General features: G+C 56.7%; 3 protein-coding genes across 3 annotated transcripts; all 3 read right to left on the reverse strand.

Annotated features, from left to right (window-relative positions):
- Positions 1-2687: 2687 nt before the first annotated feature.
- Positions 2688-3463, reverse strand: B0I36DRAFT_141528 (uncharacterized protein). Its single transcript, XM_046148377.1, has one exon. The coding sequence runs from the start codon at positions 3371-3373 to the stop codon at positions 2885-2887; it is 489 nt and encodes a 162-aa protein (XP_046010454.1). The 5' UTR covers positions 3374-3463; the 3' UTR covers positions 2688-2884.
- Positions 3464-8112: 4649 nt separating this feature from the next.
- On the reverse strand, positions 8113-12213 carry B0I36DRAFT_351162 (uncharacterized protein; the record flags this gene model as incomplete). The annotated part of the gene is made up of 1 exon (XM_046156989.1): positions 8113-12213. The coding sequence occupies one exon, from the start codon at positions 12211-12213 to the stop codon at positions 8113-8115; it is 4101 nt and encodes a 1366-aa protein (XP_046010455.1).
- An 810-nt stretch (positions 12214-13023) lies between these two features.
- B0I36DRAFT_327575 (SUR7/PalI family-domain-containing protein) lies at positions 13024-14683 on the reverse strand. The gene has a single exon (XM_046154489.1). It carries the CDS (start codon positions 14420-14422, stop codon positions 13292-13294), a length of 1131 nt encoding a protein of 376 aa, XP_046010456.1. The 5' UTR covers positions 14423-14683; the 3' UTR covers positions 13024-13291.
- Positions 14684-15242: the final 559 nt, after the last annotated feature.

The raw sequence follows: 15242 nt of genomic DNA on the forward strand, positions 1-15242 counted from the left end.
TGACATCAGCCGCGTGACACATTCACTTGCCAGCTCACGCTTGTTTTCACACTTCCGTGTCGTGCAGCGTGGAGAGTCCAGTCCAGCCGCCATCACCGCGGGCTGGTCCTCCAGGAGCCAACCTAGTTCGCGTTACTGTCAGTTGAGCCCGACCTCTACCTTCACGACCCCCGCTACAACCTGAATGTGGCAGCAAGGCCACCTCTGCGTCTCCCATCCTAAATTGGCAATTGCGCCGCGCGCAACCATATGCCCCTTCTCCGGGGAGATAGAGGGAGGGAGGGAGTGAGAGCGCGCGCGAGAGAGGGGTTCCGGCAGTCGAGGCTGACTCAACGGCAACAGGCATGTTCCTTGTACAAGCCCTTGGCTCTCTCTCCCCATCTGCACATGCTTGTAACAAAGCAGGCAGTCGTTGCGAAACCAGAGCCGAGTCCATGTGCATTTTCTTGGTCAAGATGTATTCGGAGAATCAATCATCCCTCTGGGGCCCCCGTATCAGCAAGAGATGCAATAGAGGCGCACCGCACGGTTGCTGCGGGCAGGCCGGAGCACACAGAAAGTGACGGTGGTCTTCTCTCACTAGCCACCACTAATTGCCCGTGAGCTATAGGCCGTTTGTGCATGGTTCTCCACAGAGTTCCTGTGCCGCATATGTTGCAACAGAACATCAAGTATGAGGTAAGCAGCTCCGATCCAGCCGGCTCTTTGTCTTTCGCGGTCTTGTTACCTGCCTTCTACCGCTGCTACTCGTATAGATAACTGCTGCTCGCGTCACTGGTGGGATCTAGTCGGCTTGGGCCAACCCCCTTTCATGGCCCGCAACAAGATCCTTTGTCAAATTGCTACTACGGTAGCTTTGCGGCTCTGGATCCACTCCAGCTAGAAGACGCAAAGCCTTGTCCAGTGCAACTTGGGTGTTTCCCATCAGCGAGCAAAATCGCCGCTGCCTGTTGACTAGACATGCTAGGCGAAGGACTTGTTCAAGCCACGAATTTTCTCCCTATGCTTCGGCTGGACTATCTTGTCCGTACTCCTCCGGACGCAGCTCCGGCCTGCCCCTGAGAGAGCTGGCAAATTTGCCGTCACTAGTGGCGACGAAGCATCACAGACTACAGCTCACAGGTCCACTCCCATGCCAAACGGAATCACGAATCAAGTTCCCACTAAAGCATACAGCCTAGTCTTGCCGTCCTCTCTGCCTCCCACCCTACCTCCGTGCCTAACAGCCGCAGACCCGGCACTGCCATACCACAGCCATCATCGCGTGACATGCCAGCGCACTGTCACCTTGCCCAACTGGCATCCAGATCCCGTGTCGGGTCCCATCACGATCTCTGTGCAGGCTCTGTGCAGTGACCCCCATCTTCTAAGCGCGGTCAGGCATGCAGTAGTGCTCTCAAGGTGGCACCTGTCATGGTAGGGCTATGACGGCGCTTAGGTCGCGTAAACCGTCAAGCGTCCATTCGCCATGAAGCAGTGCCGTTGGTGATCGTCCAACACTCGGCTGTTATGTTAGACGGCCCTTTTGGCTATGCACGCCCCCCCATTCCACCCCTTGAACCCTCGTCTCCTACTCGGCCGTCATCCGCGCACATCCCCAGTACTACTATATCCCCGATTGCCATGGATTTAGACGCGCCTCGCAACACTGCGTTGCTCTCATGGTCCCTTGCATCCACGTTATTCGGGGAACCTTTGCACGGGAAGCCTTGAGTCTCATTTCGATGACTCCAATCTAGCCACGCCGTGAATGTGACCATTTCTGCAAATGACCAACAGACAAGGCCAGGATGTCGACAAGAGGGTCTTTTCACTGCCCTGTGGGGCGAATGGGAGGAGTACCAACGCCATTTTCGGCCTTGCTCGGCATATGCCTCGCCTCGATCTCCCTGACCCTCGTGAATCATAGGGCCCCGGGAAGACACACAGGCTCTCCTCATGCGGAGTCAGACCGGGACTTGCAGGACCCCTGGGCTTGGCTTGACCACCTGTAGTGTCTTTGTAATCTTGGGGGCACGTTTGCGCGAGCCTGATAGGGCACAAGCGAGAAATTTCTTCCAACCGAGCCCGGTCTGACCTTGGAGGTGAAGATCCACGCCGGCTCTGCCATCGAGCTGAATCTGCGGCCATGCGCAGTACACAGGACGTGGCGCGCTGGGCTCGCTGGTTGGCAAAATCTAAAATCTCCAAGGTGGGGAGGGAGCATCTTGCCGGTTCCGTGGGTTGGGCAAGAACAAACGGCCGAGGACGGAAACGATGTCTCACGGCTCTTCTAACACAGTCTAGCTGTCATAGTTGACGGCATCCTTACTTGTCTGCCTTACGAATTCGAACCTCCCTGTTTCCTGGAGGCAGGCACACTTTGTCATGACCCATGAGACTTCGGTTATGGCCGCGCCCGTGGCCACCTCAACAGGCCGCCTCCTGAGGCTAAGCTAGCACGAAGGCCTAGTGTTCGTGGTCTCCGCTTGTTATCACCTGCCTGGGGGGGTCTCTCGTGCTTCCATGGGGACTTTGTGCGCCAATGGTGCTTGCATTCCGGGGCACTTGTATCCTGCCGTCATCGCTGAAGCACAAATTTTCGCGGGCGAGCAGACCTGCGGTTTAAGCTCGGGCATCCACGAATGATCGCCGCATGCCCGTACCTGTTATGTGAGTTCTTCGCTTTGAAGCGTCGACACTTTGCCATTCTCTTTCAAAGGTTCTTGCACATCACGAAGCAAAGGCCACGACCGAAGTGGCCCTGACCCCCCATCCTCAGGGTCTAATGGGTGGCGACAGTGATTCCCACAGGACAGGCATCTCCCTTGAAGGGCTTGCTGGGAGACCTTCATGAACATCGCGCAACAGTCGCACAGGGGTCTCTGTGCTCCATGTCATAGGTTCACGTCCATCTTGTTGCCGCCGCGAGGCCTTGTAGGGCCGAAACCTGCAGCTCCATTAGTGATAGGCAGATTCGGAGATCCATGGCCAGCCAAGACCAGTGTGCGTCACGACGCCTGTGCCAGGGCAACGTTGTTGTCGACCCTTCTTGGGTCATCGACGGGGTTAGCACACTCCAGCCTAGCCTGGAGACTCGAGTGGTCAAACGAACAAACTGGTGAGCTTGCCTGGGGCCGTTGGTTTTGCACACGCCCCCTCCCTCGGATATTCGTAGACGAGTAGAGGACACCAGGCACAAAGAGCTGCTTCTTTCGGCTGGCGCCAGCAGCGGAGCTACCACTCCCCTGGCAAGGCGGACACCTCGCTCTCGTCTAGGTTCTGCGGAGCTGCTCGCGTACTTGGCCGGTCTGCGGAGAGACGACCCCAGCGAGTTGAGGAATAATGTGCTTACTGGAGCCGGAAGAATCAACGCGGCGGTTGCAGATGGCATGCGTGCGAAGATCTGCGGAACGGGTGGCTGCAGAGCACGTCCTCTTGCCACAACGAAGTTGGTGCCGGCGGGAGAGACGAAGCTTGGGACCAGCGTCCGTGTCGTGCATCGTGCTGCAAGCCAAGACTGACGGGAATGCTTACGTATCCTGGGAGTGTGTATATGTGCCGGTGTGTATACCACGCACGAGCTGCCAACAAGTGTCCATCATGGCTGTGTGGGCGAGGGTGCCATCTGTGGCGATGCGGATTGTGACAGAAGAGGCCGTGAGAACCTTGTTTTGCGAGGCGTGTAACACAGCCCGGAATGCAGACATGGGCGACGACGATGACGACAACAGCTGGTGGGCTCTGGTGTTTGCGAGCTTGAGAACGCAGAGACCCAAACTTTTGAGCGTCCTGCTCGTTGCCGTGTGGGCACTTCCGTGGTCGGCGTGCCTGGTAAGTAAGCGTATCGAAGGAGAGCGGCAAGGACCAGGAGCTGTAGGCGCATGGCACGGCAGGCACGGAGGCAGGAAGGAGCGGTCCAGCCTTGAGCAGGAACTTCCAAGGTTGGGCAGGAGCGGAGGGTGCGACGAAACAACAGACACACGCCTTCGCCGCTCGACAGTGCCATCATCATCATCACCACCACCAACGCCAACAGAGATTCCTCTTGAGCAAACTCTGCACCTTCAGTCCTCGTCGTGACAAACAGCCCACAAGACGATCCAGCCTGGCGCGGGCAAAACCCTGCTCAAGCACAGCACACCCGAGCTCAGCCCGCCTGGAAAATGCAGCCCAGAGGTTCCATTCTTCCGTCCATGCGCACTCAATTACGTGCAGCGGGATGGTTTTCCAGAACAGTCACATCGCGCCGCTGGACCCTGCTGGACCGCGCGAGATCTGGTCCTTCCTGCTGCATCCCATTCCTGGATCAATTCGTCGTCCAGGCACCCGGCCAGGCAGGCAGAGCCACAGCCATCACATCGTCCCATACTTGCAGGTACAGTGGCACTGCTTTCCTCGCCCAGGGGACGCGAACCGGTTCCCGGTCTCGTGGTGCGCAGTCGACCATCCCAACACGAGCAGGGGCATCTTGCGAACCTGTACGCTTGCGCATTGGGAACACCCAATAGTAGGATCAATCGTGATCAATGCTCAAGTGCTTGACACTGCTAGAGCATGTGATTTGCCAGGACAGCATTGCCGAAGGGCACAGCGGCACATCATTCCCCTCCCGTCGTGAAACCGGGGCTGGGCTGAGGAGACGGCAGTGTTATTGCAGCAGTGGTGCAAAGTTCCATCACTCAGGACTGAGTCAATTGGGATCAGAGAGTGAAACCCCTCCAACACAGAGAGACAAAATCACATGGGTCTCCATCCTCCCCCGGTTTCCTCCCCCTGGTCTCGGAGGCTGTTACGGTATCCACGCTGCAAGTCGTGGCAGCACCTCCTGCACAATGCGGCCAGCAACAGACAGGGAGTCCTGCATTCACGATGGAGCACTGCACATGCAGTGACAAGGCTGTTCCAAGTCTCACGGCCTCCGGTGGTTTGGGTCAGCGCTTAACGCTGCATTCTCATACGTGCCCCACAAGACAAGACTGCACGGAGTGTTGCTGCGCCCCGAAGAGCATCGCGACGGTGAGGCCAGCTTAGTGTACTGCCCGCTGCATGCTTCCAGCAGTGGGAAGTTCCGCTAAGACCAATACTGACTTGACTGCCTTGATACTCCATACGTCAAGCCGCTTTTCTAGACTACCTCCCGAAAGACACGAAAAGCCACACGAGGCGCCAGCGGTCCACGACCATCGAAAATGATGGCCGGCGTCGCTGGCCGAACTCAACAGCTGGCAAAACCAGGAAGTCGTGGAGATTACGTCGTGGGATATCCGCACTCTCGCTGCGACTGGGCAAACGATACATAGCTCCCATATGACAATCGCTAGTGCCAGCAGGAATATTATGGGACCCAAGGGAAAGAGCATACTCCCGTCCTCTGAACCGTGTGCCAGCCATTGGCACGGGTTGGCGGTCCACGCAGGCGCGATACTTGCAAGCCTACGGTTCGACACCGTGGCGACCACAGCAGGACAATTGAGAGCCTTCTCTACTATAGGCACTGCTCCGTCAGTGTGCCCCTCGATGCATATCGTTTTGGAGACGATGACCGGACCACCGAGGATCTCGATCCATTATCGCACAGCGCTCGTGTTCCGACGTGGCATTACCTGGCAAATATGATGGTCGTGCGCCTGATTTGACCCTAACGTCTTGCACACTTTACTTCTCGGGGGCCAAGGCATGCAGCAGTGACACACCTGACCGTCACGGAGAAGCATACTCATTGGACTTGCGATGAAAACGGCTGGGGATGCATGCAGCAATGTAATCCCAACCCGCCCTATCTAGCCTCAGACCGCCTGCAGCGCGAGCTCTCCACCAATGATTTTGACTCGGCCCGAGTCCTGGCGTCTCGGAAGGCCATCAATCCCCAGATGATGCCGAGGTCTTTTTCCTACTTTGGCACTTGATGAGCATGGCATGCTCAGTTCCGGCTACTTGTCGGGTATTTTGTTTATCTCACAAGATCCCGAAAGCGCTGAAGGCACGGAACGACGCAACTGAGACTGGCAGAGACCGCCCATCTGCTTGAAAACACTAGAACATGACCTGCGTCAGCGGGGTAAACGTGTATCACGCTGGGCTGCAAGTAGCGGCTGCGCATCGAAAGTGGTATGCACGAGCGCGCTCGTGCAGATCAGTCATGAGCAACGAGTTGATCAAAGTCTTGTCAGGGAAGGTGAGTCAGGGCTGCTCGACGGTTGACCCTCTGGTAGTGCCTCCCAAGTCAACTCAACTCAACAAACAGCGATGACTCCATTCCGCATATGATTCACGTTGAGGCGCACACACATTAGACTGTAGATTGCGATTATAAGGGCCATACTTTGCGACATGGAAAGTGTGGGCAGATCAAGATATGCCTTCAGAATCCTGCTCAGAGCTCGGAGAGGCCATCTTGTGGTTAAATTCGCCGTGCGAAAGCGGTAATTTGAGACGATAAAAGCACATATCACCTATCTGGCTACGCGGCTTACACCCTCCAGCGCAACCGCTTTGCATGTACTCCATGGGTATGATTTCAAGTGAAGTCAGCGTCAGAGATCGTGATCTGGCCCTCCCACACTGCAACTTCCCAGATTCTGTGGTTGCATAGGCGGCAGGATGACATTACACCTGGAAGTGCAGGGACGGACGCCGTGGCTGACCACGATGCTGATGGCCCATCGTTGGTGGCGTCTCGGGCCGAGGGGTGTCCTCCCAGGATGATGTGCCTCTCTCTGGGATTTCATTGCCTGGACCCCAATGCTCTGACACGCATTTCGACAGCGGAAAGACAGGGCTATTCACACCCTCTTCAGCTTTGGCCTCGACTGCGACCAGCCAATCATCTATCTACATGAGTATAACAGATCCTCGAGGTTATTCTGAGACGCGCGCGTGTGGCCGGAGCACGATGCTCGTCCTCGTGGAGGATTTCACACGGACAATGTTGGTTGTATACGGTGGCACTGCTTGCAGGTGCGCGCAGTAGGCACACAGTTAAGTTATCAGAAATGAGCGGCCTCTCCCACGCCAAAGTGCTGTCGCCAGACCTAGCGAGATGTCGCTTGCCAGCATCCTCCTGCACGGGGCAAGAACGTTGTTCGTGCCGGGCAATCTTTTGGCCCCCCCGAGCTGCACAAGTTCGGACATTGCTCCTGTTGCGGAAAAATCGACGGAGACGCCATTCTGCAGATAAGGCACGACGTGGTTGAAAAGTGTCTTGGGTCTTTGCATCTCGTTCAGGGGGCGGCCGTGGGTGTATCAGTACACCTGGATCTCTGGGTGATCAATCTCAAGCATGCTCGACGCAAACAAGGATCGTGGCGGGTTTCTCGTTGACAGGGACGGATTAGGCGGAGTTTGATGGATCTGCGTGTAAGTCCCGGATGCTCCTGGTCTTGAAAGAGCGCTTGGTGTTGTTCGATGACGGATGAACAAACGGAACCACATGGGATTGATTATGAGCGAAGAATCTATTCAAACTAGGCGCACCAGTGCTTCTGCCGATAGTGTGTGGGCTTCCCCTCAACAACTTGACAACGTACGGTGATCACCAGGTCTGCCGGTTACAAACACCAAATGCTAAGGCGTGGCAAAGCTTTAAAGTTCCCCACATGATGTGCGTTTTGGGCATGTAAAGTGACCAATACTTGTGCGAAATGGTTTTTGCAAGGCGTCCTCGTTAGACTAGTGGAATGGGACGTATCTGGACTCAGGTCTCCCTAGTCATAATACTGCTCTCTCGAGCCCCCAGCGCTCTGAGGGACAGTTTCGGCAGTTGATGTCCTCGGGGCAGTGTCCAAACTGCATATGCTCGTTTTCTAGCTACGGCTTGGAGCTCTCAGAGGACAGTCCAGACGAGGGCGACCGTGGTGACGGTCAGCAGTGGTAGCCTCAAGAGCATGGCATGGGAAAGGCTACGCGCATTAATAGGACGGAACTCAACAGGCTGTAGTGGAAGACGGAGATCTAGATCTCGTGGTTGCGATTCCCCAATAAACACAATGTCGGCTGGGAAATTGGGGTCAACTCCCTCGAGCTCTTTATGAGCAGCATGAATCCATCCCATGGATCAGACCTTGTCCTCAAAGCTTCTTCACCAAAGAAGACCCATCAATCAAGGATGGTCCAGCCCCGTGACTGGTACTTCTATACGCGCCAGACTTCCATGCCCACACCACCCACGATGAAGCTCCCTGCTGTGAAAGCTTCACCATCATCGCCATCACCGCCAAGACCCCCACGGCTGATGATCTCCAAATCGCCAGAGTCGGCCACGCCGCTGTACTCATCGCCCACGAGGAGGACCCTGGTTGCTTCAGGCTCCTGCCACCCCACGACCCTCCACGTCTTGACCCGCTGGTCGTTGCTCGTGCTGGCCACCACGGCATCGCGGCCGCCGTTCTCGAGCCGCACGATGCCGATCCCCGTCACGGCGGCCGCGTGCGCGGATCGCACGATGAACTTCCCCTGGACTTTATATTTGGCTGTTGATGCGGTGTAGGAGAGGTGCATTACGCCGAGGGCGTTGTCGTCGCCACCTGTGACTACGAGGTATGATGAGGAGGCGCAGGGGGACGAAGTAGGAAGCCGAAGCATGTCGAGGGACTTGATGCCGCTCTGATGAAGCCTCGCGATTAGGGATGTCTTGTCGGCAGCAGCGTGTCGGGCGCGACTGGCCTGTGGAGACGCTCCGTCCATCGTCTCGGGTGTGACCGGTTCAATACCTAGATCTGGCTGCACACCGACAAAGACGGCAAGATGACCATCCGTCGACGCAGTGAGTACATGCGGCTGCCTCCGAATATGGTCATCAGTGGACGACGAGGAGAAGCCCAGATGACGGAGCTGCATCAGGCAAGCACCCGTGTAGTGCCTCCTGCCGAGAAGGCGGAACCCCCCAGCACTCGAGTAGAGGTAGCTTTGGACCGTCGAGTTGGACAAGGCCATGGTGATGCAGAACTGCATGCCCTCTCCGCCGTTGTCAGCGCCGCCATCATCATCCATCATCGGCTCTACGTCAAAGTCCATGATGCGCAGGTCGCCAATCTCAGACTTGTCCCTGAACACGGCCTCGCAGGCGACTCCCAGCGGGCAGACGTCGCTCTCAACCTGGTTCGCCTTCCACACAAAGAACTCCTCGTTGCCCCCACTGCTAAAGAGGTACTCGTTCTCATGCCAGCGCAAGGCCTGGATGCCTGTCGCGTGCTTCTCGATCGTTGCGACGCACCGGAATGAGCCGCCACCGCTGGTTTGGCTCCTGAATCCGCTGGGCGACGGAGGTGTGTACTTGTGAATCCGGATGACCGTGTCCTCTGCGGCTGTAGCTGTGTACTGGCCAGAAGAGCTCACTGCGCGGATCTCGCGCCCGTGACTGCCTGGCTTGATAGTCTGTGCCTGCGATCGGCCTTGGGAGAATATGTGCATTTCCGAGGCCTTTGTGAAAACAAACCGGAACCCGTCGGGTGAACCCTGCCGCTGCTGCTGCTGCTGTTGCTTCCGATTCTTTCTCTGTAGCAAGGTCATGGCAAAGCTCCGATGAGCACCACCACAGTCCACTGTTGCCACCTCGCGCTGCTGTGTCGCGTTCCAGAGGACGGCGTTTGTGCTGCGGAACCCGCAAAGCATCAGCTCTATTGTGTTTGTACTTGCATTGTTGGTGAACCAAGCTTGTTCAATGAGCGGCCCAAAAGGTGGCGATGTTTCCTGTAGTAACACAATGGCTTCTTGAGATTTCTTGGCATTAGTAGGGATCCGTCTCTGATATATCCTGTACTTGCCATCACGGCAAGTGGCGAGGAAGTAATTGGCTATTGAGCCGGTCTGTCGTGGCAAAAGCACTATAGAAGTGATGGCGTCGGTGAGCCTTGCGCTGAGCGTCTGCGCAACCGTGTATGGAGAGGTAGCCTCGTTCCGACTAAATATTGATATGGCGCCGTTACGAGACCCCAGTATTAAAGTGTCGTCAGCCAGACTCGCAGCTGTAGTGACAAATCCCTTTTCGAGCTCTACGGCCACTGTCGCGGTTACTGCGCAACGACCGCTGATCGAGACTATAGCTGCCGTAGCAGCTCCGAGAACGGTAATCATGAGTTTTGTATCATGCCCATAACTGGGCTGTTCCCCTTGCCGTTGCTCATCGGAGAGACAGAAAAGGTCTGCAATCTTGCCCGGGACGGTGGTCACAAGACGAGGCGTGGCGTTATCTTCATCTGAGAGCGCAAAGACCTCTCCACGACTCGTGCCGATGTAGGCAGTTGATGTCACCAAAGACGATTCGACAACCGAGTATCCGGTCAATGATGTGCGCATTCCTTCCGGGATTGCGAGCGCTTTCCACTCGATCTCTTGGCCCTGTATCGTGCCGACAAAGCAGCGGCCTTGGTTTGTAATGACTAGCAGCTTGTCCTCGGAGATGAAGGTATAACGCTGGAAGCTCTCCTTTGGCGGTTTTGGTGGTTTGACCTTCTTCTTGGGTTTCTCCTCTCCACTATCTTGGGTCGATACGACGGTCTCGACGATTGGTGGTTTGGGCTCAGGGAGAGGCTCGGCTCCTGAAATCTTGGCCAGGCTCTCCAGAGAGTAAGTCTTTTCCCATGAACCTTGTCCATCGACACTCATGGCCTCGTCTTTGTCACGAACAAGTGCGATTTTGCCATCCGATCCGCCAGTCGCTATTGTGACACTATCATCCAGATGGCTCAACACTGCTCTTGACCATATGTGTTTTCCTGTATGATTTCGATAGATTGCCTGGTGCGTCAGAGCCGCCTCACCCAATGTCGAAATCCTTGTCTTGGCCGAGGCGTTCCTGGAAGCCGTTGCGGTCTGCTGCTGCGGCCCAAAGGACAAGTGCCACTTCTGTGCCGTGGCATCCTCGCCGAATGAGTTTATGGGAAACACATTTGAAGATCCTGGACGAGGTTCTGCAAATTTGACATGCCAGATCCTTGATATGTGCCCCATAGCAATAGCCACGCATCGTCTTGCGCTGTCAGCCTCCAACTGTGTTGATTTTCCGCCTCCTCCTGTGGGCTCATCTTGTTTGGTGGTGGTGTTCCCGTTCGGACCAAAGCCAGTCTCCCTCGCTTCCGGCAGACTCACACTGACATCGCGCGGTTTGAGGTCGGCAGCACTTTCTTGGATCTGGCTTTCTGTAATGTCCCATACCCTGACCGTCCTGTCGTCGCTACACGTAGCCAGCAAGCGCACCGGCCGCTCCGATCCAGGCACGACAAGTTCGGGCGATATCTGTATCCCAAATATCGACCCCTCGTGTCCCGAGAACGCAAACAAGTGCTCGCACCACACCTCGTGCTCACTGGGGGGCGAGGGGGCGCGTTCCGGGCGCTGGGCATGCCACTTCCACACGACGACCTCGCCGAACACGGTGCCTGCCGCCACCAGGACACAATCTGTGCCCAGCCACAGCAGATTCCCGGCGTACAAGATCGGCCGCGACGGGGAGCGCACGCTGACCATCTCGAGGGCCAATCCGTCCCTGCCGCCCGCCGCGGACGTAGCGACTGACCGCGTGACTCGCGCCTCGACGATCTCGTTGTGCGCGGTGAGCATGACCACGCGGTCCCGGTCGGAGGGAGAGATCTTGGCGTCGAAGATCCAGTCGGGGGCCCTGAACTCGGCAATATACTCGACACTTCGGCCTCGACTGCAGATGTCGTCCTCGTCGCCTTTCGTGGTCTCAACTATTCCCTCAAAGAGCGCCTTGGCTGAGAGCACGGCGACCGAGTACCCACCCCAGATCAGGATCCGATCGTCGTCGGCCTTCTCTCCCCGCGTCTGGTAGCGGATGGAAATGCCATGAACCGACTGCGCCCTGAAGATTGGTATTTGCTTGAGCAGCCTCTGCTCATGTGCTGTCCCGCCAGGGGCTGCGCTCTCCTCCCGAATGGCCTCGTCGCCGCTTAAGTTGCTCCCCACTGTCGGGAGGGAGTCCTCGTCTGAAGACGCTGATACATCGTAAATCTGCAGATCCGTGTCCTCCGCAGCAAGCAGATATCTCCTTGCACGGGATGCACCACGGGCCGAGTCTGACGCCGAGGCAGCAGGCGTGTAGAACGCCAGCGCAGTGATGGGCGCATGGACATGCTCTCGCCGCAGCCCGCACCGGCGAGCCAGAGGGTATTCTCTCGTGGTCATGGCCCCCGCTGGACTTGCCCCTTGACTGTGCCTCTCTTCTCTGGCGCCGCTGTGGCCGCAGTCATGGCCGGCAGGTATAATGGGTGCCATCGCTAGTGCCTCGAATCATGGGCCTGTGTAGTAGATTAGCATAAGAACTTCTTGTTACAACCTGCCCGTGTTCTTTTGAAAAGTAGTATCCAACGGGATAGCAGGACTGGAAAGTCACGAGAACCGCTTTGCAATACTGCAACAGGCGCCGTCCTGATTCTCAAGGAAATGCTGGATTCGGGAAACTTCCAAAAGAGATAGAACCACGCTTCAAGATGAAAGACCGATGGCGCTCTCCAGTCACTAATTACCACTGGTCCGGCCCCCTCCGTCTCAACTCGGACACGGAGGAGAAAAAACAGGCTCTACATTGTCTTGAAATTTTGGAGAAGCGCAACGATGAAGAGCTTGACTCACGCACCTCAGAATTTTGCCCTTCCAGTGCGCAATCGACGTAAAAGCATCACTTGAATCGAGCACCGCCCGATGTTGCCATGAAATACTTTGTCCCTCTAGATGTTATCGCAAGATATGGCCGCTCGCCTGACACATGGAAGGTGTTTTGCCCGCGAATGGAAAAAAAGTTGTGGTGGGGCGTGGGGTTACAAACTGTACCTACCCTCAATGCCTTAGCGTCATCCTTGAACGAGGGCCCTCAGGATGCATTATTCGAGCGGACTCAAGTCCATCATGTCCATTGAATCAACGGCCTTCCCCTGCTCCTTGGTCGTGTCGTTCCGTCAGAAAATGCGGCGTCACGTTACAATGGCATACCGCTTCACAATATCACGGACCTCCCTTGAGGATGCACTCAACAGCGCAGGGTCTAGCGTGATATCAACTCGTTTGCACTTTCAGAATTCGAAGTAGTTGTGTGGAAGTGTTTTTATTGACAAAATGTGGTCTGTCCAAATCCCTTGTGCCTCGTTGCGTTTCCCAAATCCCTTCATAAAACCAGAATATCAACCAATAGACGCCGGGCAAATGCAAGAGCGCAATTCATATCATAGCTGTTCTATCCTTTCTTCATCATTCTACATCTCAGCCTCAAGCTTATCCAGTGGAAGACTCGTGAATCTGCAGACTTTGATGGCTTGTACTCATCGGTACGAATACTCGGGCACTTCTCAACTTCCATTTAGACATTAGAGTGCGAGTAGGGCTCGTAGGCGAGATCGGAGCGGGCACCGCCGCGCTGAGGAACGCCATAGTTGTAGTTGTTGCGGCCGGCGTGGTGCTCGCCAATGGGCTGGTAGGCACCAACCGGCAGGAGCTTCTCGCCGTCGGCGTGCGAGGAGCGCGACTTGTGGGGGCGGCTCTCGGGCTTGCAGCAGCAGATGGAGAAGAGCCAGAAGAAGCTGGCGGCGAGGGCAAAGGCGGCACCGAGCCAGATGATGGCAAGGAAGGTGGTGTTGACGTGGGCGTTGGCACCGTACTTGCTCAGGCTGCCCTCGACAGCACCGACAACGACAAGAGAGAGAGTGGTCATCAAGGCCGCGGCGGCGATGACAGCAGCCGTGGCAATGAAGGACACGAGCCAGGTGACGCAGGAGACGGCACGAGAGCAGGCAGTGAAAATGCCAACAACGAACTCGATGCCGAGAGCAATGCAGGCAATGATGAAGATGATCTGCGTCCACTTGGCCACCTGCTCGAACGCATCCAGGCCCTTCTCAACCTCGGCGGGAATGGTGATGTTGATGCCGGCGAGCTTGTTGAACTCGGCAAGCGCCTTGGTGTTGAGCTGGTTCTCGGCCCAGTTGAACCTGGGGGCGGTGCAGTTGTGGACGCCATTGGGCCAGTCGGCGCAGTAGCCCCAGACGGTGACCTGGTAGGTGTTGGCGAGGCCGAGCTGCTGGGCGGTAATGTTCTTGGCGGTGGCGGCGGTCTCAGCGTTGGAGCCCGTGGGAATGCCGAGCTCCTGGATCAGAGAGCTGTCGTGCCAGGTGCCGGTGTTGCGCTTGTTCTGGACGCTGTTGCTCACGCTGCTGGGAAGGTTCTGGAGGTTTTGCTCGAGGTTCTGCAGGGTGGTCTGGATCTGCGAGTCGCTGATGTTGAGGTTGTTGAGGTTGACGTTCTGAAGGTCCGTGATGCCGTTGAGGAGGGCAGCGAGCTCGGTGGCGTCGATGGAGGTCTCGGTGAGGTTGAGCTTCATAAGATAGAGGTTGTTGTTGACGACTCCAGTCAGACCGGCAATCAGCACGCACACGATGCTAGCGACGGTCAGGACAAATGGCAGGGCCACGCAGAAGTAGCGGCCGACACTCATGCTGGGCAGACTGTGGGGGAGTTGCAATCCGGGCGAGTATTGGTGGTGGTGGTGATGGTGGTTGCGGTGGGAGTGTTTGTCGGGACGCTGAGCTGCTGGCGAGAACGAAGACTGCAGCAGCGGCGAAGACAAACGAGGGAAGAACGCACGGATGGGAAATATGAAACGGAGAGGATGGGCTGGAAGAGTCGGCAGGTCGACAAAGCCGGCGTGAGCGTGGGCATTTAACTGTCAGGCCGCATTAGCTGTACGAGCGTGGCCATGGGTGGGTGGTTGCGTGGGCTGCGTGGGCAGGCGGGCTGAGCTCAGGCACTAAGGCTAACTTTCTGGAGGCAGCCAGGGGCTGAAGCGGCCCAGCCATCCCTGCCACTGCGCCAGGCTGAGCCGGCACGGCAACAATGCCTCTTTGCTCTCAGCAACAGCCGTCGAGGCGCAGCAGCATGAGACGACAGGCATACACACTTCAGCAGCGGCAGCGGCAGCGACAGCGGAAAGCTGCAGATAGCGATAGCGAGCAGTCTCTTTTGTCCGGCTTCCTTCATTTCGCCCATTTCGGGATATCATTCTGTCTCGAGCAGGGCAGAGCATGACCTTTTTGACCTCCCTCTCAACCCACCCCCATACGACCTGCCTTCCCCTCCTCATCTTCTAGGAGACCGCCCACTACCGGAGCCTGCACGAACTAAGTTGCAAGTGGTGGCGTACTTGGCCGCGATACACTCTAAAACCTACGGCTGACATTGGCATTGGCGTGTTTGGGACCCGTGCAAGTGCCAAGGTGACTGACTGGTCCTCTCAGCCTCCGCACTCCATACAGGCT

Source organism: Microdochium trichocladiopsis (assembly GCF_020744255.1).
Source record: "Microdochium trichocladiopsis strain MPI-CAGE-CH-0230 chromosome Unknown B0I36scaffold_7, whole genome shotgun sequence".
Lineage (NCBI taxonomy): Eukaryota > Fungi > Ascomycota > Sordariomycetes > Xylariales > Microdochiaceae > Microdochium > Microdochium trichocladiopsis.

Excerpts from the sequence above, each read along its gene's own strand:
- B0I36DRAFT_141528 (XM_046148377.1), bottom strand. The coding sequence starts at position 3,373 with ATGCCATCTGCAACCGCCGCGTTGATTCTTCCGGCTCCAGTAAGCACA.
- B0I36DRAFT_327575 (XM_046154489.1), bottom strand. The coding sequence starts at position 14,422 with ATGAGTGTCGGCCGCTACTTCTGCGTGGCCCTGCCATTTGTCCTGACC.